This window comes from Cinclus cinclus, chromosome 12 (genome assembly GCF_963662255.1).
Source record: "Cinclus cinclus chromosome 12, bCinCin1.1, whole genome shotgun sequence".
Taxonomy (NCBI): Eukaryota; Metazoa; Chordata; class Aves; order Passeriformes; family Cinclidae; genus Cinclus; species Cinclus cinclus.
In genome coordinates this window covers 13,746,351-13,772,272 of record NC_085057.1, presented here as the reverse complement: position 1 = coordinate 13,772,272, position 25,922 = coordinate 13,746,351, and the positions used below count along the sequence as shown (strand labels likewise).

The following is a 25,922-nucleotide window of genomic DNA, read 5'->3' as shown; positions in this document are numbered from 1 at the left end:
ATTTCTCAATGGTACCATTAAATATTCATTAATAATGGAGCTGCAATTCCTGTGGCTGAGTAGCAATGCTGTTTGTTTTGTTCAAACTTAGCAGAATTTGGATTTGTGTCTCTACAAGTGTCCTCACATGTGGCACATGAAAAGTGAACAATAGCCTTTCACCCTAATGTGTGGCAGAAATTGATTATTTGCTCTGAAATATTTATTTAAATATGTTTTTCCTCACTGCGAGTGTCTGGTATAAGCTGACTGATTTGTTCTATTCACAGTGTTTCCTTGCAAAAGGAGAATGGTCCAACAAAATTCTGTGAACTGATGTAAACATATGTTCTGTTGCTCTGTATTACCTTCTGTGTTAACAAAATGTATTGTCATGAAATTGAACCCTATTCCTGAGATACACACTGTGTCATAATGTCTGTATTGGATCCATTCTTCAATTTGGTGTAGTGGGAGCTGGTAGATGGAGGAAGAGAAACAAAACCATGTTATAGCCTGTGTCAAAAAAGTTGACTACTCTAAAACAGAACCACATTCTTGTCATGTCATTATTTGATAGACTTCCAGTTAGTTAAATGCAATAGCAAATTTGCAAATGTTTTCAGTGGTATTTGCCAAACAAAATTGCCAAAAACAATTGATTTACTTGAGTTCTTTGGCTACTATATATTGGATTGATAAAAATTCAAAATAATCAAGGAAGATGGTTCTGAATTACTTTTTTTTTTTCTTTTAGATTATAAACTTATTTGTGGCTGTCATTATGGATAATTTTGATTACTTGACACGTGACTGGTCTATTCTTGGCCCCCATCATTTGGATGAATTCAAAAGAATATGGTCAGAATATGACCCTGAAGCAAAGTAAGTTAGATAATTTCTCTGATGTAATTTATTTGGTAACAAGAATACAAGCAGAACAGGGTGTATTTTTTGGGAGTGGATGTTTAACTGGTGTGTGTTGGTTCTAGGGGAAGGATAAAGCACCTTGATGTGGTGACATTGCTGAGACGGATTCAGCCACCACTTGGTTTTGGCAAGTTATGCCCTCACCGAGTGGCCTGCAAGGTGGGTTTCACCTGATTTTGTTTGACTGGAAGATGGTAAACCAGGCTGGAGTGAATAACATTGTGTAACAGTATGTAGCAGCAAATGAGAAGACAGAAAATTAATGGGAATTTAAAATGTTACAGAATCTGTTAGGCAAATTGTGTAATTAATGGCATTTTAATATAAAAATTGCAAAGCTATACAAAGGAGCTGAATGGTTGTTACATTATTAGATGACTTCAGAATTATAGGTATTGAGATTTTAGCCATTTCATTGGGAATAAGTTCAAACTTGTTTATTGAAGAATTTTTATAACAGTACTGTCATTTGGGTTCCTTGTAAATCTGTGTTATAAATAGGTAAAGTTGGCATGTAAACCTCTGGGCTGGAATTCAATGTCACAAGGCATACTTAAAGCAAACCTCTATCCACCTACATGCTAGCATCAATTACTCATTGAGTAATGCTTTTAAACTAGAATAGAAGAAAATCCAAGTCAGACATTAGGAAAAGGTTTTGATAGATGAAGTGGTGTGCTTTTGGCAGACAGGGTCACAGCAGTGCTGCTCTAGAAGGAGAACTCTGATGCAGGGATGGACTGACCCAAAGAGAAAAGCTCCTTTCACAGCAGTTCAGTGTAGCTGGCATAAGAGAGTCACAACATCACTGAAGAGTTACCTGAGGGATGAATGGGCCGAGACAATTCCCTCCTGGTGCTCTGGTTCTTTATGGAGCATGAGGAGCCTCTGGGAAGCCTGGGACACAACTGCAGCTGGAGTGCTTGCCCTCAAATAACTGAATTTGTCCTTAGTACTGGCACAGTGTGACAGTCAAAAACTGGGCTCCAGTGTTTGAAAGCTAGCTCATTAAATAACTCTGGAAATCTTCTGTACTTACTTCTGTTTTAACTTGTGTATAAACATACATGTGTAATATAGAAAAGCAGCAATATTGTCCTTAATTACTGCATATTATGCACAGCCAGAATGGAAAGCTCAACTTTGTTGTGAAGAACTTACATAATTTATATTCCTCTCAGTAATACTGTTCTTTGAATACATCAGCTTTTCAAAAATTAATGTTACAGGATTTTTGTTTTCAAAGAGAACAGCATCAAAATTTGTTTTCCTTTTCTCCTTTTCAGAGGTTAGTAGCCATGAATATGCCACTAAACAGTGATGGGACCGTCATGTTCAATGCTACTTTATTTGCTTTGGTTAGGACTGCTCTAAAGATAAAAACAGAAGGTAAGGCTCTTCACTGTAAAGCCTTTACTGCTCTTGTCAGGAAGCACAATGAGGAAAAGTTACAGTTTATTGCTTTTGTTGGATGTGAGTAGGGCTGCCCTGGTCTCACTGGATCCGGTTTGCTTTTGGTTCATGGGTTGTATTCACTGTTGCTAGGAATGATTTGTTAGGAAAAAAAAAAATAAAAAGGAAAGGAATAGTGAGGCCAGAGCCAAAGATATCTCAGAAATTATTCTATGTTTTCATCTGGTCAGAGAAAAATGTGCAGCACTGGCACAGCAGGAGTTCTACTGCAAGAAATGAATGAATTTCCCTTCCTGCCCAAACAGGTGCTCCTTCCTCATTACCTTTAGCTCAGTGCCTTGGATCCCACAGTGCAGCAGCTGCAACTTTTGCATGCTTGAAAGCAACATTTCCAGTCTGGTTGAGGCCAGTTCTGGATGAGTTGAATAGATTTCTTTCATTTACATTGAAGAGGGAAAGGTTTTTAAAAATAGTGGGTTGCTTCAAAGATATTTCTATTTTTACACAGTTTTCAATTTTTTTTGCCATCCTTTACTGCTTTTGGTTCTGTTTCTTCTACTGTTCTCAGGAGAATTTGGGTTCCACTGGCTATAACAAACTTAGATTAAGGCCCCTCAGGAATTGCTGTGTGAGCAATGCAAGAGATTAAAAACTGCTCAGTACTCAGTTGTTTGAACTTTCAAGCCTGTATAACTGAGTAATTACTGTGATTAAGTAAATAAGAGCCCAGCTTTGCTTCAAGGAAGAAGTGGCTTGTAAAGAACAGCTCATCACTTTCTGGACAATTTAAGCAGGAGTGAGAGAGTGAGGCCAAGGTCTGGAAGTCACCTGTGACCTCTGCAGTGCTCCAGAGCTGGATTTGAAAGCACCAGAAATTTGCTGTCTTTGCTGTCTTTTTTCTCTTTGGTTGTGGCATTTTCTGCTACATCACATAGCATGGGCTTGCCCCTAAAGGATCTCTATCAGTCTTTAATTGTATACAGCTAATTAATAACCAAAGGATCATTCACTGCAGCTGGATGAACCATAATTGCCATCCTCTTTTTTTGCCATTTCCTTGCCACAGGTAACCTGGAGCAAGCCAATGAAGAACTTAGAGCAGTCATAAAAAAAATATGGAAGAAAACAAGCATGAAATTACTTGACCAAGTTGTCCCTCCTGCTGGCGGTCAGTCTGATAAACTCTGCCATGTGCTGTTCTCTGTTCATGTTGGTCTTTCTAGAGTGTCAGGAACCAAAGAAATAAAACTGCTGAATTTTGTAATCATAATGTGATTTAAGGACAACAAAAAGATAGCAAAATAAATATTGAGACACTTATATCCTATTGCAATAGACACCACATAGAGGACTGCTAAGGGAAGCTTGGATCAAAACTAGACAGAGAGAAAAATAGTATGCTTATTTACTTGCTTGAAAAAATACCTTATTAGACCTAAGAATAGTCTTGATTTCAAATCATTCAGCAAAATAAACTAGCTTGATTTCAATGCCTTGAGCAAAACACCATGTTTTGTACTATGCTACATTATAGCTTATTTGCTTGTATATATTGAATACTTCTGTGAGGAAAAAAATTAATTGCCAGCTTAAATTTTTTTGCTAAATTAATAAAGCAAGAAGCTAAATTATCTCAGTTTCACTATTTTAAACCAGAGCCGTTCCACAGATGATGGAAATGGTTCAGATTTCTGTCAATAGGACTGAGATATGAATATGGCCCATTTAAAGAAATATCTGAATTCTAATGACACTAAGCATTTGTGAGAACTACAAGGCACATTTATTAAACGTTCTTACATGCAATAAAATGACATGTTACTCTTTCTTTGTAAATATATATATCCTGATATATATATTTAGCCTTTTTCAATACATACATTTTTATTAATACGCTGCAGTGTAGGTTTAGGTTGACTGTTTTTTACTTGCTTTTTCAAGTTTTAAAGGTGCAGGATCTGTCTCTGTCACTAATGCCCAGGGTATATTTACCCAGACATCCAGTCCTCGGACCCACTGTAATCCCCTGGTGTTTGTTGTAGTTTATTGTACCTTCACAGCATTACAGCAGCTCCCAGGACTGCTCAGACTCCAGCCCCTGGCCTGGAAGGGGATGCTCAGTGCCAGGAGGAGGAGGAGCACTGCCTGCACTGCTCTTGCCATCACCCAGGAGCAGCAGCAGCTCTGTGCTAGGAGGAGCCACTTGCTGTTGGTGGGGTGGCTGCTGGATAATGGGGCTGAAGCCAAAAATCTGGCTAAACTGGCTTTCCAAAGGGGAACTGATACTGCACGTTTAAAACAACTTTTGTGTTCTACTCTGTTGTTTTTAGCCTTACACCTAAGTGCTTGCATGGCATAGATGAATCGCTTTGTTATTGTTGTAACTATGTGCTTGAGCTTTTTCTGCAGCCTCTGTTCCTTTCAACTATGGGTCTTTCCGAATATTCTGAAGCAATTCTGTTTTAGGGTGGTGGCATGGAATTAGTGTTGCCTCTTGCCAAGTTTATTCCCCTACATTTTTATTGAAATGGAGACGCATGCTTCAGAATAGCGAGCTCTGCCTGCCTAAATCAATCTGACAAAGAACCTGTACAGATTACATTCCTGGAACTAATCTCACGTAGTAATTCACTCTTAACTTGAGCTTCATTTCATTGCTGAGTATAAGCTGTGTATTTATTTTCAGCTATACTAAAATTCATTGCTAATGTTTATTCTGCAAATGTAGCTCTTCAGTGTAGCTGGAAGGCTGAAAACCTGGATGTGATCAATTGGTAGCAAATAGGATGGCTTTGGCAACTCAGTACAAATGGGAATGTGTTGGGAAGTCCTGCAGACTTATGAATTTTCAGTTCCAGTTTGTTCCTCTGTGGACCTTGCTATGATTTACCTGAAATTTGAAAATATTGTAAACCACTTAAGAAAATAGAGGAATACAGATATTTTACATTCGTATGCCATAGGAGGGTAAAATAGCTTAGTATACAGTAGAAATTAGTTTTGATATTTAATATTCAATGGAAAATTGTCTGTGAATTAGCACCAGTGACAGCTGATAATAACTCCACAAGAGATGGAGAATTCTCTTCTATATAAATCAACGAAATATTCAAAATCAATGTGTTACAATCACTTGCACTTAAAATTATTGAGAGGTGCACTTTATAGTAGTTTGCTCCAGTACTGCTTGTGCTGATATTACTGAATGCTGGGTCCTTTGTGTGTCCTGGCTCTGTCTCCAGAACACTTATTTAAGAATGGATGAAAATAATCTGTGTAGCAGAGGCTTTTTCCACCTTGGATTATAAATAGATGGGCTAGAGATAAACAGCTAATTCTTGGTACTGATTAAATAACTCCTTATTATAACTCAGTGAGATTGTTAATAGTTAGCAACACATTTTCAGTATAGAAAGGTGAAACTGCTTTGCAAAAACATAGAATGACAGTCAAATGTCTGATGAATAAATGAGACTAGAGAGCAGGAGAAATAAAACTCACTAAGGACTCACCTGTATTCTCTAAACTTCCCAGTCTCTACCTGCAAATCCATTTAATCCTGCCTAGTACCTTTTGCCTCTTCCAAGAGCTCCCTTTTGAAATGATTCCTATTGCCATCACTAATTGTAGTTAGTGATTTGTCTGTTCTGTGATCAGCTATGCTTAGCTGCCTTCCTATACCTGTCTATATCTGGCTGTGCGTGTGCTACTCAGAAAGCAGAGTCAAGGCTGGCTCCCCTTGGCCAGGCATCAGTCCCTGTGTGCTCGTGTCTGCAGCGTGCCTGGCTGTGCCTGTGACACACACGAGCCCCGTGGGCACACAGACTGGCACACACAGTCCAGCAAACTGGCAGTGCCTTTGTCTGATGTGCTTATGAAAAATTGGTGCGTGTCCAGAGTGATCAACGAGGGCCCTTCCTTCCTGCACCCTGGTATTTCACAGGTGGTGTCATCCCAGGCACAGTCAGTGGTGGTGCAGTGTCCTGGCCTGACGTGAGACCTGCTCTGAGTGTGACCGTAGCAGTGTTTGTTATATTGAGTCTGTCACTTCTGTGTGCTTGTTCTTTCTGGGAGCCATTTGCTCACTCACTTCCTTCGAAGTTCTGTTCAAATACTTGAAATGGAATAGTATGGAGGATGGGGAAAGGCTTATCTGGGGAGTTAAACCAGAGCTATGTTGCAGATCTCAACTAGGGAAGGCAAGTTTACAGTGCATGCTGTGTAAGAAGTCTCATCCTAGTACAATGCACCATTAGTCTCCTGAAGAGCTGCAAAGGATGATTACAGGTGAACATCAAAGCAAATGTTCACAAAAAGTTTATTAATGAGATTCATGGAGTCAATTAAAAGCTTTTTGTTGCCGAGATGGAATCCATGTGCTGGTAAGCTTTTCTTGTGAGCTGTTCCTGACTGGATTTCCTGCTAGTTCCTCCTTTCCAAGCAGGAACTGGGAGGCTCTGACCCTTGAGGAGTTGTCAGAGTTTGGCAGAGCAGGCTCTTCACTATGCTAAGATATTTCCTGTGACAGACTGGTCTCCCAACCAGTATCTTTTGAAGCAACTGTTATAACTATTTTTGTTTCGATATATTTAAAGACAAACTGTTGAGAGAAGACATTCTGGGTGCATTTTCGCTGTAGTTAAAGACTGTTTTACTTGTTCACATGCATACAGCCCATTTCAGACATTATAATGAGAGGAGCTGATTTTGCATGGTAGAGGTTTAATTTTAAGATAAATTTTAATAGAGAGGTAAAAATGGATTAAAAAAGTATTGTCCATGGAATAGATTCACCACCCTCTGTGATGAGAGCAAGTCTCTAAAAGAAGCAAAGTCAATTTAAATTAGAAAAAACAGTCTATACAGGTAAAAACAGTACTACAAATACTATCCTTAGTGAGATATATTTCCATATATGATTGATAAAATACGTGGACATTCTCTTTGAATCAAATTTAATCAAAAAGCCCATAATTTCTAACAGAAATGTGTTAAAATATGTCTGGGCTTTTTAGATTTTCTTGCTCAGTCAAGTCATGACTGGGCAGAATAACAGTTGATGCCTAAACCACACCAGACCCTTTTTATGTGCAGCAGGAGATGGAAATCCTGTTGCCAAAATCTACCTCTGGATACTGAAAAACATGAGGAGTTTGAACACTACAGCAGGAAGGGAAATGGAACTTCATGACAGATAACTCTAGGGGGAAAAAAAAGTATGTGACAACAAAAGCAATGTTTTTGAATAGAAAACTGTTTCTAGTTTTCTGGCAAGCCTTAGTCACTGAGACATCAAACTTGCTGAATGATTCAATGGACTCATAAACAGGCCCATTCATTCTTAACCTGCTGTGAACCAGGTGATTTTGGTGTTCTCACAAGGGCTTTGGAAACTTTGCAATTTGGATTTTGTTCACAACAGTGACTCTGTAAAAATGCTACATTTTACTGCCCTGGCTGTCTGCCTATTGTTTGAATTGTACTAAATCCACTGATGGAAGTTATTTTTATTCCTTTCAGCGTTACAGAACTGATCCAATACATACACTGACAAGCCAATTTGGTTCAGCAGTGACAAAAAAAAGCAGAGTCACTCTTATGAACATCAGTGTATTTGACACATAGTAGATTTTATTTAATCTGTTTACTCCAATTTACTTAGAAGTACATGAGTCTTGGTAAAGTATTTCATTTTGTCTTTTATTAGGAGGAGTTCACTTAACTGACTGAGCCAAACCTGCTTGCTGAAACATTGCTTTTGAGCCCCTTACAGGCTCCACTGTTGTAAGCTGGAAAAGCATAGTACCTGTTGCACCCATCATCTCCCCCCCAGATCAGTTGTGAGTGTACAGGCTATTGATAAATGTGCTGACTTGGGAGAGATCTGTCTGGTCTGTTCATTTAGATGATGAGGTAACCGTGGGGAAGTTCTATGCCACCTTCCTGATACAGGACTACTTTAGGAAATTCAAGAAACGCAAAGAACAAGGACTGGTGGGGAAATATCCTGCGAAGAACACCACGATTGCTCTGCAGGTGATTTTTCTGTTTTTAACTAACCATTTTGTGAGCTTACTTGAAATAGCAGGTAGATGAATGTTGATGATTGTGCTATGCTGCCAGGATTTTATTTAGCTGGGTCACTTTTGGTCCTTATTCATCAGAAAAATAAAAGCTAATCCTGCTGTTCTGTCTATAACAAGGTAAGTGCAAAAACTTATTCTCTATGGATTACTCAAACAGTAGCAATAGTTATGAAATTTCTTAGCAAGTCTAGCAGGTAAATCACAGTCTAAAGTTGCTGACTGGATATTGGATAAATAAAGCTCTGAGCTATCATTTATGTTCTTTGTTTTACTTTAACTGTTCTATTTCTTGTGTACCTAAAATGCTACAAGCCAATTCTCAGGGAACTTCCTACTGTGCATTATCTCATAGTGAAGAGGTTTTTATGCAGTATCATTTTTCTTAATTCTCATTTTTCTTTTTCTTTTCCACTTAAGATATGGTGAAGTATCTTCATGTTTTATTATTTGTAAATTCTGAATTTTGCATCCATTGATTCCTTTAATAGGAAGTATTAACATACTGCATTAATGTCACACATTTCTGTCTATCTCTTAAAACAAGCTATCACATGGAAACCAGGACAATAGATTTGGCCTTCAGTCTCTCAACAGGCCTGCAGCAAGCAGTCCATAGAGTACATGTGATCTAAAGAGCAAATTCTGACCACTTCTTTCCACTGGTACCTTTGTAGGATGAACTTTGAAACAGGCAAATGGAAAGCTGTTTTCAAATAATTCCAGACATCATATACTGCACCATTTTTATTGGATTGGGAATTTGTGAATTTCAATGAATGATTAGCAGTTTGCTACAAACTATAAATTATATTTCTGATAGTTTTTTATTCTGATGCCAAAATTTAGGAATATGTTTTGAAAATTCCTTTAAAAGAAAACTGTGTGAACTTGATTCAGATACTGTTTGTTAAACCCTTGTTTGTTTGTACTTCAGTTTAGCAAAATGAACTTTGTTGTGTTCAGTGGATAATTTGGTTCATTCCCATTTCCTAAGAATGTCTCTGCTGGCAGCTCTGACTCCCATCATGTTCCAAATCACCACAAGCACAAGAGATGCAGCAAGCAGGGAGAGATTCACCATGATCCTTGCTGTGTATTTCTGTCCACTTGGCTTGCCAGGGATGTAGGAACTGTATTTGCATCCACGAAAGAAGAGAAGATTATTGGTAATGGAACTCATAAAAAGGCTGTAATCAGTTGAGAGGGCAGTGAAAGATGTTGGATTTTCAGGAAGAACTTTTTAGGCTTCTTTACTGCAGAAGCAATTGAGCATAAAGAGGTCAGAGTTGGTTTTGATCCTCAGTATTGCAGGTTTCAACTTGTGTTTTTGCAGTTGCACACATAAGAATGTAGAGAAAACCACTGAGTTCTCAAATGTGAGTGTGCTCTCGTTTATTATCAGGCTCTGGGTCCTGTTCAATGGCAAAGACAGAGGGCAAGAAAAATGGAAAGACTCAGCTCTTCCTCTCTCCTTAGGCAAATATTTTTCAATTTAAAAAAAGACCATGAATTTCTACTAGAAATCTGCAAAGGCCAATTGGATTTGAGGCATGGAACATTTTTTTTCTGATTAAAACAATGCTCCCATGGTATTAAAATGAGCCGGGTCAGTAAATGGGAAGATTATTGCTTTCCTTTCCCCCATCTTCCTCTTTTCTGCTTTTGCCTTTCTAACAAATCAGTAGGAACTCAATTTCATTGACCAAATAAAAATGGAAATACTATTTCAAAGAGACCTGAAACCTATGGTTGGAAAAAAAAAGCCCAGTCCAGCATATAAATTAATAATATAATTTTAAATTGGAAGCTACAGCATGTCAAATTCAAACTCATAATGCTGTATTTGTTAGAATAATTAACTATATGAGGATGCAGCTTTAAAACAAAGCTGGATATCTTGCTAAAAGAGATGTTCTACTTCAACAAGTGATTGATTTTTTGTGATCAATGGCCCTGAGAATAGTCCTGTGGGATGTGTTACAGGGAGTTTAGTAAAAATGATCACAGAGAATCTTTTTGTCCTTATAATGTATAAAAATTGGGTGTCTCCATTTTCAGTTTCTTTGTTCCAGGCCTTGTCCAAAGCTTAAATCCTTGTAAATCTTCAAAGTTTTCAAAAGCCTTTGCTCTCATCAACCAGTTTGGTAGCATAATTTTTGGGCACATGATCCAGCTTGTGTCTCAAGTACAGAAATTTTGTTAGATGATCCATGAAAACCTTGTAACTATGAAAATATTATTTCAGTTCTTGGAGAGCTAATAGTAAATGTTTTTCCATTTATTCTCTCAAATGCTCTAGGTAAATTAATGTTTGCATAGCTCTCTGGTAAACAGTATACTAAGAAAAGCAGAACCATGCAGTATCAGTCTGTTATCCAGTTTTTCGGGGAAGTTGTGATGATTGTTGTGGCACTGCAGCATGCTGCTTAGAGCTTTAAATAACATGAGGAAAGCACTTTTACCAGGCTAATAAGAAAAGGCTTTGTAGCCATCTCATTCTTCTATTGGTAAAAAAAAAAGAGCAATTGTATTTTCATATTCTAGCTCACATCTCACTCATTTCAGACCAGTTGTCATGCTGCAAAATCCTTAAGCAAACCAGCAGATAAAAGCAATGTCACCTGTTCTAATTTGTGTCAAAAGCCCTATGAGCCATAAATGCTCCTGTATGTTTGCTGATACCTGTGACTTTCTCTTGGGATGAAAGAACTAGTTAATCATTGAAGAACATGGTTCCTAAGGATCCAATAAACCCTGCAGTTTCTGCATTATCTAGCCTGGCTTTCCTTATCTCCTATCTCTTGCAAGAGAGGAAGAAAACATGCTCTCAAGATTTACAGTCCCTTCCTAACCTTTACAATCCTGCTGGTTCTGCAGCTGGCCATGTCACACTTTTCTTCTTCAGGGAGTAAACAGCCCCTCTGAGACAGGAGGCTCCTTGTGACAGAACCCTTGGTGTTGTAATTCAAAGCATAACTGTTGGGCAAAAAAAAAAAAGAATGTTGCCATTTTCCCTGTTCTATGAGACTGAAACAACCTTTTTATAAACAGATAATTTCTTTGCCCTCTTTTATTCCTCATGCTCAGAAGGCTGAGCTTTTTGCAATTGTTTCATTCAGTACTTTTGAATATACTGAAGGGAAACCCTGTAGCTGTCAAATGGCCTAAGGCCCTGTTTTGCTAAGGGAATTACACCCCTTTTTTTTTTTTTAAGCTAGTCCTTTAGTTGTCACTTAGGATATTAGATTGGATGCCTTTCTTTTAGCTAAAACTTTTTAAAACGTGCACTTCTTATGCTGTTGCCTCTGATAGAATGACTTATACTAACATAGGCAGAAAAGTGAGGTGGAAAAATTTAAGAACTTTTACATGCAAGATGAAAAAGATTTTTACAACTGTAAAAAAGTCTCCACAATATTACAACTAGAGTTCAAAATAATAAAAAGTAATGTTTTCAGCAAGAAAAGCACTTCCAGGAAAAACTGTAGTATGAAAGACAGGGAGCCATCCTCACTGTCTTTAGTTAGCTGAAGAGAATTGATAACACAGGGTAAAATTCTGTGAGCTCAGAAGGTCCAGTGAGACTTTCTGGTGGCCTACAGGTATTGTTTTAATAAGTTTGTTTCACCAGGTGTGGGAATAAATCTTCCCTTGGAAGCCACATAACTTAGCTAAAGATCCAGTTTGTGGTCTCAGGAAGGCTGACAAAAGAGCACGTGTAAAAATACTGTTGTTACAAGATGTTATCTTCAGAGACAGAGCATTTAATTTCAGGGTGAATGAACAATAGAATATACAGAATAGGTTTTTTTGTGTCATGAAGACTTAGGCATTTTAACACGTGCAACTGAAACTTGCATCCTTTCCCTGAGTTTTGTTTGGTTAGATGAACCCAAAATTTGTGAATTGTGTCACAAGAATGTTCCTGGCAGCCCCTTCATGCTTAGGGGCCAGAGCCTCCACCCAACCCCAATAAAGGAAGCAGCTGCTCCTGACACTGGATTTGAGATTTGTTTGATGCAGGGGAAGAAACAATGGAGGTTTGGGTTGAATTAGAAAATTAGAGCAGAGATCCTGGCAAAACTAGATTTGCTTTGTGTATGCCAGAGCATGCAGCAGGGAGGAATTCCTCTTCTAACTCACAGTAACTTCATTCAGGGTGATTTTTATTCTGCAGAGCTCAGGTTTTGCTCAAGGGTGTAGCATTTGCTGTTAGCCTAACCCAGGCTGCTGCTTGGGTACATGGCAGAGAGGAGGCAGCAGCCTAGAAAGTGAAGAGGGAATGATTATCTGCTCATGCTGTTAAGTCAAGGAAGCCTTTCTGCCATGAAGTTTCAAGTTTCTCCTCACTCAGAAAAGGACACTTCAAATGCTAACCAGCAGCAGTTTGTTTAAACTTGCATATTGTCACCAAAACCATCTCCAGAGCTGCGATAACAACGTCCCTTGGAAGCTCACACTTTTTCTTCTGCAGACCCAGGGGAATTCGCACCCTTATGAAGGCAGGAGAGCAAGAGGCTCTGAAATGATGGGTGACCAGTTGGAGTCAGCTTTTTGTGGTGTTACACATGCTCTGAGGTCACCAACAAAAAGGGTTTCCATGGCCTTTCTTGCACTGTTGGCTGATACTTACGCAGTGACAACAAATAAATTTTCTGGGTCAGAAAGAGATGTCTTTGTGTAATGATGGAAACTTGTATTGAGCCAAACAGTGGTCACATTGCTGCAAAATAGATGTTAAGTGAAGCATGAACAATTTAAATTACTTTCATCTAGCACAGAGAGGGAGTTAACTAATTCTACACTATTTTTCCTATGGAAAACACTTTAAACTATGTAACACATCTATATTTAATATTTATTTATGTGTAGCCCTCTTTGTTAATACACACAAATAAAAGTTAAAGGATATTTTCTTTCACATCCCAGGTACATAAAACCATTGATTTATTGACCTGAACCTGATTTTGGAAACGTGTTTCAGATCAAACTAATTATGCTTTTTTTTTTTTTTTTCTCTCTGCAAACGTATTAACCCAGAAGTAAATGGTAATAGAAAAAAGAAAAAGCCAAACCCTCTGGTAGGCGTCAGCTGAGGGGTTAATTTGTTGCTCAGGTTCCATTTACTTGTGCTCCCATGTTCGTGTGCTCACAGAAGGGCTCAGCTCTGGCAGCCTGGGCTGGCTGAGAGCTCAGAGCTTTTGTGCAGCTGCAGCTCAGCACTGGGAGCCAGGCTCTGCCAGGATGGAGAACTCTGGGCAATCAAGGCTTGACTACTATGTCTCTTATGTCCACTGCTATAGTGTAGGTTATTCAGCTATTTTTCTGCATGCTTATTTCCTTTTAAAGTAGTTCTGTCATTGTATTCTGTTCATATAAACCTCAGTTTATTTTTATGTTAAAGTATCAGTGTAGCTCCGAGGTTTTTTACTTTTTGTAGTTTTCTTTGCTCTAAAATAAGCAAATAGTAAAGACATGTTGTTTGCCTATAAATCTAATGGTTTGCAGGAATGTTTTTAGAGTCATAGGCTTCCAGGATTCTGAAGCTCTGAAAAGCTAGGCATTTAGAATTAACATTTGTGCTTTTTTTCCAGATCTAGTGAGTTTATATAGCAGTATAGATAAATAAACATCATTGTTCTGAAGTCTGTGAAGCAAAGCTTGCCATTGAGTTCCTGGTATCACTCTAAGACACCTCAAAAGAGGGAACACTGGGTATTTTACTGACTAGAAGTAATGTAGGGGACAAGGATATTATTTAAATAGGGGGTTGTGTTTGCACTCCTTGAACTAAGCTTAAGCTGCATCTATATGTAGGTTGGACCATACATTAAAATGGTAGTGGACTGAGTTCAGGTACAGGGAAAATTATCTTTTTGTACTTCCAGTATTTATAAGCATTTGAATTTTTTTTTTTCTGAAAGTCATGACTGGAGTCTTGCATTATACACGGATTTCTTAATATAAGACATATTTTAAATGCTGTTATTCTTTTATGCATAGTGTAGATTTGGGAAGTTGATTTAAAATCTGTTTGGCATTTGTTAAAAGCAGTCTTTTCAAAATGTTTACATGTTTAACTTCCAAATGTTTAGATGCTTTGGTGTGAGGTGCTTTTCAAGCCTCTTAAGGCATATCTAAATGACCTGTCTAGGGGTACAGTTATTGGTCGCATCATATCTTTTCTCACTGAGGATGAGGGACTCCTACATTTCTGTTATTTCTGCTTTTGAAAACACATCTGTATCATCTCAATGGTGTGTCAGAGACAGGGGCATCAGTCATTGTCTCTTGAGATGCTATTTAGGACCCAGCACTGGTGTATCAGTGCCTTGTGCCGTCCAGAAAACATTGCAGTTGCTGTTGTGCCTCCAGAGCACAGCTGCACAGAATTACCATGTTCATCTGAAGTCATCCTGGGCATTTATGGGGAAAGCTTAATTAAAGATATGCTTGGGTTTCTCATGTAATTATGTTGTTCAGCACTCTGTGTGTCACTGCTTTGCTAAATAACCTTTGGACTGATACTTCTCATCTTTCACCTACGAGGAAAAAGATGAAGCAAGAAAAGAATCAAAAAATAAATTTTGGATTAAAAAAAATGTCTGAATAACTTCTTTTGCAAGCTTCTAGTGAAATCTGTAGAACAGTTAGAGCCATGGTCAAGGACTGTGAGGAAGTAATTGCTATATAACACTCAAATTTGACTTTTTAGGAAGTCATTATAATATAATGCTTCAGGTATGTGGCACATCTTGAATCTCTGTACGTAATAAAAGTTTTATGAAGTTCTACATAGGGTAATAACTACATCCTAAGAACTTTAGCAGCCTTAGTGAAAAAGAAACAAGCACACCTCTGGCAAGGGTAGACAATTCACCATCCAGGCTCTCTTTTGTGAGCCTCATCTGCTCAGCTTTCATTTTTATCTCTGATTTAAATGTAGCAGATTTTAGAAGCTCACAAATGGGGGACGTGGCTCCCATTGCTCTCTTGTGTGTTACATTGTCACCGGGGCTCTTGCAGGGTAGACTAAAATGTGCAGTATTGAGTAGGGAATGTGTCTGGGGGACCCTTCTTCCCTGTAAACTGAAGAAAAGGTGTGGGGAAGGTTGGTTTGATATTTGCGTGTGCTCTCTTGTTTAAGAGATCTTTGGTTTTGAAGAGCTTGAAGGCAAAGCCAAATGTTTGATCATGTTGCCTCTTCAGTGTTTGTGGAAGACATTAAGTGTGGTTCAAAGAAGGGATTTTCCTACTGTCATAAAAGTACCAATTCCTGTGTTTTATGTCAGTCCCACTTTAGTGGTAGCTGGCTGATCTAATGAAGAATTGTCTTATCAGTAAGAGCTCAGTGTGAGCATTTATATCATTATGTGGTGCTCCCTGTCATAAAAATATTTCTTAGATTTCTTAGAATGCTGTTGGATTGCAACAGGTAAAATGGGATAGTAAGTGGGAGTAGTCATTTTAAGGAGAGAGTTCACAAAATTGTTGTAGGCCATTCATTAGAGCAAATAAACTGAGGAATATTTCAATTCTGTAGACTGGTGTTGCTTGAGAACTTCACTGCTGGCTGTGAGCGAATAAATCTGCTGGCTCTAGTGCAGTAAACATTTACCTTTGTATATGGTGATCCAGGTTTCTTTCTTCCACTGCTGACATGTAAATGCAAGAGGTCTGTTACTTGGAAATGAGCATTACTGGAGACAGATGAGATGATAAAGGCTGCCTGCTTTCTCTTGAGTAAAGGAGGGGTAATTCACCAAGAAGTAAGCCAGAAGGCAGTTGGAAATGTAATCAAAATTAAATTACTATTCAGTGTGTTGCTGTCAAACACGTGCCTTTTCTCAGCTTCCAGGCATATATTTGTGGGGCTTTGTCACAATTTGGCAGAGGGGAGGATGAGCTAGTAGATTTGGTCAGAGTTCAATTTTGTGTGGTGCTGCTGACACTGCTGTGTTCACAGAAGGCTCAGCTCGAAGGCAGCCTGGGCTGGCAGAAAACTCAGAGCTTTTGTGCAGCTGTAGAGGAGCACACTCAGCCTGAGCTGAGAGCTGGGCTCCTCAAGCTTGAATAACTCTGGACAACCAAGACTTTGCTATGTCTCTTATGTTCAGTGCTGTAGTGTAGGTGTATTCAGGTACTTTTCTGGATGCTGATTTCCTTATTTTAGCAGTTTTCAATTTGTGTTCTGCTCATACTAAGCTCAGTTTATTTTTATACGCTCAGTTTATTTTAAGGTTAAAGAGCCAGTAGAGGTTTTTTTGCTCTTTTTAGTTCTCTTTGCTCTAAAGTCAGCAGGAAGTGAGTATGAAATGCAAGTGGCTCTTGTAACTAATGGTCAAATAACCGAAATATAATAGCAGTCCTCTAGTAAATAAGTACTGCTTTTGTCTCTGCTAAATAAATAGAAGCTTATGGTCTTCCACTTGAATAGCTGTACCTTAAAGTGTTAATTTTGCTTCCCTTTAGCACCTTGAAAAATGATGACATTAGCAACATTGCTGAGGTTTTGACTATGCAATTAACATAAGAAGTAGGTGAAAGCACAGTGTATTCATGAAATGAGTATTGTATATTAACTCACTAGTAAATGATTTTTAGAGCCTTGTTCAATTATAGCATAACTCTCAAAGTTCATCCCTGAGGAAGGAAATTGAATTGCCAAATTGATGTAGATAATGTGATTAGTCAGGCACCATTTCCAGGAAGGGAAATACTGGAGTGAGTGAAACCTGAAGTGGAGCCTGTAGTAAATCTCCACCATTTAGATTCAAAGCTTTTGGTTCATCCCTTTCCAGGTTCTGATTCCCACACTGCAAAAATGCCATTTTTCTCCCCAGCAAAGCAGCTGTTTCTGTTCTGAGCAGAAGCTTTGAGTATGCTGCTGGGAATGTGTGAGGAAGCAGCATGAATGAGACCAAACCACATTTGGGGTCCTCCAGGGTCTCTCTGCTCCTTCTGCAGCTCCAAAACACACAAAATTCTCTCCACACCCTTGTGCTACCCCAGGCAAGTAACAATGTGCAATGTCAGTGTTGTGCTGGGACGGGTCTCACGTATCCTTCAAAATGCTAAAGAAAAAAAAAAATCAGATTTTTTTGATCATAATCAAAAACTGAGCCAGTGTAGTGCAAGATTTTTAGTAGTGTAAGTATAGTGGTAGTAAAGGGTTAAACACACACATCTTGGATTTCATCTGAACTTGAGGAGGTAAAAGTTGATGGGAAGAACTGAGCTTGTGCTTCTTGTTTTGGACCGTAACAGCCAGAGTTAAATCAGGAAAAATGTCTCCTTTGTGAAGTGAGGTCCGTACAAAGCGCTGAGCTCGTGGCGTGGGGTATGACATCTCTCTGCTCCCTGATGTGCAGGTCTGTCCTGGACACTTTCAGCATTATCCCTTTTCCTCAATGTTGCCTGTGGTAGCAAACTTGAGAGGAATGTGAACCGATGTACACTGTGCCTCTGCTGCTGTAACTTAATGGTTTTCTGTCCTAAACTAAAGCTTTAAACCAAATATCTGCAAATTATAGTGCAGTACAGATGAGCTGGAATTATTTCACTGCTTTCTTTTCCATCTGAGCTCTGCTAAAATTGCTGTTGCTATAGCAAAGATCTCCTTGTGTTTCCTTTGTTGACACAGGCTGCAAACATATTTTGAACATTAAATATACATCTCATTGAAATGCATTTTATTATAGTTCTTGCTGATTACTTACAACTTTTAATAAGTTTGGTTTTTCTTCTGTAGGAATCCATAAACATCAGTGGTGTTTTAGTCAGTACCTACACTGTGATAATAAAGACATGATCACCTCAGTACTACCAGGGTGGTACTGGAATACATAAACCTTTTATTAATAACAGTAAAGGAACTTACAGCAGGATGCATCCTCTGTGGATGTCAGGATACAAAAACTGTTAATTTTCCTTCAAAATAAATGTAACACCTGTAATTAAAGACCGAAAAAGAATTTGCATTCCTAATGTGTTATGGTATTGTCATTGATTTAGGCAGGACTAAGGACACTTCATGATATTGGCCCAGAAATACGCCGAGCTATATCCTGTGACTTGCAAGATGATGAACCAGAGGAAAACAATCCAGAGGAGGAGGAGGAAGATGTTTATAAAGTAATGTCAGAACACAGCCATGTTAATTGTTTTTTGTATAATATGAGAGTAAAGAATGACCTTATCCTTGAATATGAAGTAATATAGTAATAGTAATACTTTTAAACCCCTAAAATCATAAAATATAAATACTTTCTAAATAAGTATATTTTATGCATAAATCTATAAAAATGGTAGTATCAGGACACTTGCATTTGTTCAAAAATTTAGGAAGCAGTTCCTGCAGGGTGATTCTCCTGCCCCTAATTCTTGCTCATTAATTCTTGTTTTTTATCTTAAGCAAATCCTATCAAATGGTATGAAAATTGCCGTCTCAGATTCTGATAGTGGCAAGGTTGAGACTGGTTTTAACCTGCACAGGTAGATAGGAAGAGAATGAAAGCCTGTGCAAGCAAACCACAAAAGACACAGACCCATGTATTTTAAAATTAATGCATGGGGTTACATAGAGGGCAACTAAACATAAATGCCATTTTCAATCCCATGAGGGATATCAATAAAAATCAATCAGAAAAAAGATTAGGTTTCTTCTTTATGCTATTTAGTCCTAAATGGTGAACGTGTAAATTTGGTGTTCTAATCAGAAGCAGTCTGCAAACTGTTTGTCAGGCAGCAAGAAAACTTATTTTTTCCCAAGCATTTCAGAAGAAGCAAGTGTAAAATTGTGCTTCTGCAGGAATTACAGCAGAAGCCCCATAGCTTGCTCCTGTCCTTTGCAAAAAGGAGGATGTGGCACTGGAGACAGTGCCTAGCTGCCACCAGTAGATGCATTTCTCTGCCAACCATCATTACCTCCTGTCTTCTCTAGATTGAGCTGCAACTCAGACTGCTGTCATCCAGGACCCACACCTGGCTAGACAGGGAGGCTCCCTAACCTGGGTCAGGTGTCCAAGAGAGCTGCATGTCATAGTCATAACTTAGCACCTCATCCTCTCTTTCACCATCCATTACACTCCCAGGGCTGACAAACAGAAACTACTCTTTCTTGTACCTCTGTGAGAAGAAAGAACAGAAGCACTGGAGCTGAATGTTCCCTTCCTGGGATTTGCTTGCAAGCTGTTGCATGGCACTCCATCCTGTCTGAGTGACACCTGCTGCAAACCCGTGCTCTGGGACAGCAGGCGAGAACTCCACCAAAGCCTTCCCAAAAATTAAGCAAACGCATCTCTTTCTGAGGAAGCTGGTGCATGTTCATGTATGGGAATCTAGGTTTCTCCTGCATAATAAAATGTGGAGAAAGCTGGATATGTCACTTTTAGTTGTGTGGAAAAGAATAACGATCACAGCGTACTGTTGATTTGACTCTGAAATACAATATTGTCATCACCACGATCACATCTCCGTCACTTCAGGAGATCCCATCTGAAGCATCATAAAATTAGAAAGAAAAATCACAGGTTACTTGAATTGCTACTTTTCTGTGCATGTAGGAGAGAAAAATAAGTTGTCACTGTCAAGAGTATGTTCTGTTAAGCTATCTGATATAATTTTTTCTTTCTCTTCCCCTGAAACAGAGGAATGGTGCCCTCTTTGGCAACCACATAAACCACATTAGCAGTGACAGACGAGATTCATTTCAGCAAATCAACACCACACACCGTCCCTTACATGTCCAGCGGCCTTCAATTCCCTCTGCAAGTGATACTGAGAAAAACATGTATCATCAGGCAGGAAACTCTGTGTACCACAACCATCATAATCACAACTCGGTAGGAAAGCACGTCCCAAACTCAACAAACGCCAATCTCAATAATGCCAACGTGTCCAAAGTCCATGGAAAACACACCAGTTTTGGGAATCGTGAGCATAGATCTGAAAACAGTTACCGTTCACACTCCAGGACTGACCACGAGAAGCGTAGAAGGCCAAGCAGTAGGAGGTAAACTTAAATATGTCTTTGTTTTTAAATAAATTTATAAATACACTAATAGCAAACTTGAGCAAGTGAAATTAATTGGAATCTCAATTTCTGTTGCCTACCAATGTATGAGCTGTATTTAAAATCTAGCTCTGATGAATGGGAAATGCATAAAGCTTCACTAGGATTTGAAAGTAGCAGGATTTTTTTTTTTTAAAGTGAAATCATTAGCTACAGCACAGACATTTTAATCACCAAAAATTTTTTCTAAATGACTTGTTCTTAAAATATTTTTCTCATTTTCATGGACTACCTGGATAGAGCACGCTACTATGAAACATATATCAGGTGAGTTGATATTGTTCTGACATAATTTAAGTGGACAGAATGTTTTTATTTTTTTTTTTTCCTTGCCTGTTTCTTTTATAAATAATAATGCATATGCTTGGTAACTGAAGTGACAATTTTTAAGTCAGTTTTTTTACTGCCAGTTCTAAAAGGACAAACTTTTGGTAAAGTTCAAAATTATTCAAGCCCAATAGAAAGTCCAGGCAGGTTGCTGCTGTTTTCAACAGGCTAAAGATCACACCTGATTGTAACCCTTGTTAAAAATTGACTTACCAAGACTGGAAAAACCACTGGTGGTAGCTTTGATAAATGTTAATGTGTACAGTTCCTTTTATAGGGATAATTTTTCCTGGTCTTCTGTCTGAATATTTTCTAAGACACTTTTTAAAATACAGAATCTATTGTTTTAATTGAAGTACATTGGTAAATGGATGCTCAGTGGTGCTATTAATGTCTAGATTTGCATATCCATTTTAGATTTCTTTTTGAATACCTCAGTGAGAACTTCTTAATATTTGAGCCGTTTGGCAAACTTCAGGTATTGGAGAGAGGCTGTGTTTTTCCAAATGACAAGGTATATCATGTAAAAATGTCTTGAATGTATTTGATTCCACTGAACATCCTTTTACTGTTTTTCTGTTGTACCATAAGGAAATACAGGAAGGCCATCTTTAAGAAACAGATACATCATTTATGTTCTGAACTGAATTGCTCTGCACTGCTGTAACACCACATTCTGAACTGGAGAGTTGTTAACGCTCGTCTTTTTATTTTCTTCTTTGAAGCACATTTAGAGAACTGTGCATAAAATAAACAGTATATAATTGATATAAATACAAAAAACAACTATTTGGTTGCTGCTCACAGATCTGACACTGGTGATGGGCGCCGACCTACCATTCGCCGGGAAGAACATGAAGTCCAAGACTATTGCAATGATGATCATTATTTGGGAGAGCAGGACTATTACAGTGGAGAAGAATATTATGAAGATGACAGTATGTTGTCAGGAAACAGGTGAGGATATTTGTTAAATGAAAGTATTTGTTAAAAAAAAATGGCTTGCAAAAGTATTTCAGTATTTTAAGTACGTAGATGTAAAGGCTTCACTAAGCACACTCATGCTGCAAATTCTCTAATGATCTTAATACTCCACAACTGCTGAAATGGGAAGTGATCAGTAGGAGAGTATTCCAAAGATGGAATATTTCCCTTCTACTGAATACATTCAGGAGAATCTCAAAAATAATCTCCACTTCCGTCCATTTTTTAACTTTTTCAAGTCCAGCCCAGAAGTAGAGGAATTTATTGTAATTTTATCTTAGATCCATAAGTTCATATGCTCAAGTGCCAGACACGTTTAATTCTCCTCCTCCTTCTCCTGCAGGATGTGCAACATTCACCAGCTGAACTCTGGCTGGATCAGCACCCTTATCTGCATCCCTTTGCTTTGCATAAAAACTGAGATTTGCATGAAAGCTGTATTTTACTAAATTCTCAGGTCACTGATTTTTTTGTATGATAGTTAGCATCAAGTAACACCCTTCCAAGATCAGACTTTAAACATGAGAATATCCAGAACGTAAGAGGCTTAAATCTATTCTAAGCTTCTGTGATCCTGCACTTTACCCACGGTTCTCAAGAGAGCATGTCAGGAGTAGAAGAGAGTATTTATTTTATTTTTTAAGCAGTGTGTGACTGAGATCTTGCATTCTTGCCTGTACTGGTAAGAATAAATTCATTGAAAATACAATATGATTCAAAATTTAACCTGAGAATTGACCGTGTAAATGTACTAGTACAAAAGTATATGCCCTCTCTCAACATCTTACAGAAACTGGATTTTAAATCTGAGTTGTGCAATTATACAATGCACTGTTTAATTATCTTGCTGGAGATAGAGTAGACTTGATAATCTTGTAGAAGGAAAGCAATTTTGTAACTGTTTACAAAAACTTACTGAAAGTCTGTTTTCTTTATTGTTTTTTTAATGCAGGCATAGATATGATTACCACTGTAGATATCACTGCCATGACTCAGATTTTGAGAGACCAAAAGGTTACCATCACCCACATGGTTTTTTTGAGGAAGATGATTCACAGATCTGTTATGATACAAAAAGATCTCCTAGGAGACGGCTGCTACCTCCAACACCACCACGTAAGTACATTAAGGACAATGTGTTTGCAAATCTGAAATAAGCCAAATGCATTTAGACAGATTCCAGTTTAAAAAGGCTTTTAAAAAAACCGTGGATTTTAAGCATCTCATTTCAGATTGACATTGGTATTTCATTCTGCTTAAAATTCTGTTTCTTCTGAGGGAGAAGATGTTTCAATTTATAGATAGATTTAGCGTTGTCAACAGATGGTCTTTTTTTCCTTTTTCTTTAATTTCTTCTCTTCCTTATATCTATTCCTTGATTTTTCCTTATCTGAAGAACAGTATTACTTTATCTGCATTTCTACAAGATGTCATGCTTCTTATCCTGAAATTCTGTTTCTGTACATTCCAGGCCATATTGCAGAGATTAGCAGAGCTAATCCTCTGGTGAAACTAGGCACAGACTCAACATTCTTGGGTTTGGTCTTTGACCTTTGACACTTCACAGAGAGGAAGTACTTGGGGTGGCACTAGAAGTGCAAAAAAAACCCCTCTTTTTAAGGCTTCTTCTTGTCTCAAGTGTATTGAGATCATTTTATATCTGAGGTACGGTCTCAGACTGTTTAAAGCTATAGAAAACTGTGGAAAAGGCAGAAGCAAAATATGTTTTTATATAACAAAATAAGCAATTCTCTAGTAATACTGGCAGTATTGTATCCGCAGTTTAGGCACTCAGCTCCTTAGGACAAGACTGGCAATGCTCTCTGCTCTTTGGCTTTCTGCCCTCAAGGGGCACGGGGCAGAATTAACCTTGCACCACAGAGAGTAAATAACTCAGCTGAACAATGGTGAAGGGTACAGAACGCTGCTGTCTTTCAGTAGCAGAAGGGAAATGCATCAGATGAAGGAGAAACTGTGAAAGGAGATCCCTGTACATCTTTCTACAAGCTTTTCTGATAGCAGAGGAATTTTAAGCCAAAGAAATAGATAGATGCTTTGTATGTCTGTTCCACAGATTGCAGGAGAAAAACTTTCATATAAAAATTGTCCTGGGTCTGTCCATGAAAGTGTTTTGAGTGGAGGGTTGAAGGTTTCCTCTAACTGCAGGATTGGAGATAAAGTTTTAATGACAGTGTTTGGCAGTCATTTTTTTAAGAGGAAGTTATGTTTTTTATCTAATCTACAGGAAACTAGATTTGATATCCTAGGATAAGAGGACCTAGTTTTGATCAAAGTTGCATAAGGGTAATTTAGGAAGTCCTTGATTTTCACCAATGTAATGCCGTAAGAGCAATCAGTGTCAGACCTCCTGTCATAACCATTTATGTAATATTCAGGAAAAGAGTTAAGAGATTTTAGCAGTATCTGAGCAGATTTTAAAAGAATCTAAAATCTGTTATTTGTAACTAGTTTACAGGCTGCTTGGCCTGGGGAAGAAGCTTTGTCTGACATAAATAAAGAAAAAAGAAGAAAAACGGACATGAAGCATTTCACTAAACAGTTCAAGCTAACGTCTGATTCAGTGAACATAACATGCAGTACCTTGGCTGAGTACTGCAGTCAGTAAATTGAGCTCCATGTCGAGCTTTCTGGATGTTTCTGTACCAAACTCATCACCACAGTATTTGAGCAGCTTCCAGAAGTGTACTGAGGAATGACTGAGATTTTTTTCAGCCTCCTCTCTGCAGAGAAGCATGTGCAAAGAAGCACGTTGTTTTGGATGAAGGGAGTTTTTGGGCTGCTTGTTATCCATTTTGGTATTGGGACGTTTAGCATATTGGGATCAGGAGCTAAGGCTTACATTCCTGGATTTGGCTTTGCCACAGAGACAAGGGAGAGAGACAAAGTTTGCTTTAGTTGGACAGAATCACCTTGTGGAGGTGCCTATTTTAGTTCAGTGGCTCTTTGGTTGTTAGTATCCAGCATGAAGTGTCTGATGATAACTATGGGGTGCCATAACTCCTGGTGGATCTGGATTCCAGCTGCAGTTCAGCATCCAGGCTTTCTGTGCATTGAAGCTGGAACAGGGGAATGATACCCATGTGCTTCCCATCATTCTGCAGGCTTTCAACAAGATCAGCTGAAACATCTCCACATCAGCCAAACATCTTGATTCAGTTCAGATTTCTACTTTTTCTTTCCTATCATGAAAGTGCACATAATAGCAGAGACCATGGATGATCACTGTCCTAAGAAACAAAATAAAAATCAGGAATTGACAACCTGGGCAGACTTGGATATGGCTTTACATATTACATATTGCTTCCAAAGAATTAGAAATTCCCAATCCTTTGGGAAATCTGGTTTATTAGAATCAAGAGCTTGAAGACATGGGGAGGAAAGAAGAAAGTCTCAGCAGCAGTTTATGGCAAAACTCTGCAGCTGAGTGTCTGAGCCAGTCAGCTGCATCAGACAAGCTTGTTTTCTGAAACAGCTACTTCCAATTCTGACATGTTAAGTTGCTTCTATGATTTCTGCCTCGGGTTACTTTTGCTTACATGATTAATCTGTCCTTTATCTTATAACCAGCCACTTGCTCCTATTAGCACAGCTCCTTTCTTACTGGAGGATCTGTTTTTATTTGTATCATAGTTCACTCACCCTGGAATTCTGGAAATAATAGGCTTTCATGGAAAATATTTTGTTTTTCTAATGAGTTATGGTTTCCCTGTAGCACACAGACGATCTTCCTTTAACTTCGAATGCCTCCGCCGACAGAGTAGCCAAGACAACATCCCACTCTCTCCTAACTTCCACCATCGCACGGCTTTGCCACTTCACTTAATGCAACAGCAGGTAAACCCAAACTCTGCCTTAACTAACCGTGAATTTCAGCTTTCCAGCCTCTACATTGCACTCCCAATTTTCACTACTGTTTGAAGCAGTACTGGTGTGTTTGTTGCTAGAAACAAGGCTTCTAAAACATGGACCTGGTACAAAACACAGGATGAGTTGCCTGCCCCTTTGACTCTGAGTGTTCACAATGAGTCTCCATGCCCTAAATTTTGACCAGGACTCCATAATACAGCAGCTGTGTATTAATCTTTGCCTGTCTCTACTCCATTTGTGAC

The 25,922-nt window shown here is 38.4% G+C and overlaps 1 protein-coding gene across 1 annotated transcript in view; it reads left to right on the top strand.

The window, feature by feature from the left end:
• The window catches only part of CACNA1D (calcium voltage-gated channel subunit alpha1 D), a 167,911-nt gene that overhangs the window by 140,046 nt on the left and 1,943 nt on the right, over positions 1-25,922 (top strand). The window contains exons 39-49 of the mRNA XM_062500851.1: positions 737-864; positions 972-1,068; positions 2,196-2,298; positions 3,389-3,490; positions 8,228-8,358; positions 18,423-18,542; positions 20,057-20,421; positions 20,722-20,748; positions 21,616-21,765; positions 22,745-22,908; positions 25,526-25,647. Coding sequence (XP_062356835.1) covers positions 737-864; positions 972-1,068; positions 2,196-2,298; positions 3,389-3,490; positions 8,228-8,358; positions 18,423-18,542; positions 20,057-20,421; positions 20,722-20,748; positions 21,616-21,765; positions 22,745-22,908; positions 25,526-25,647 — 1,509 coding nt within the window. The remainder of the gene's footprint in view (positions 1-736; positions 865-971; positions 1,069-2,195; positions 2,299-3,388; positions 3,491-8,227; positions 8,359-18,422; positions 18,543-20,056; positions 20,422-20,721; positions 20,749-21,615; positions 21,766-22,744; positions 22,909-25,525; positions 25,648-25,922) is intronic.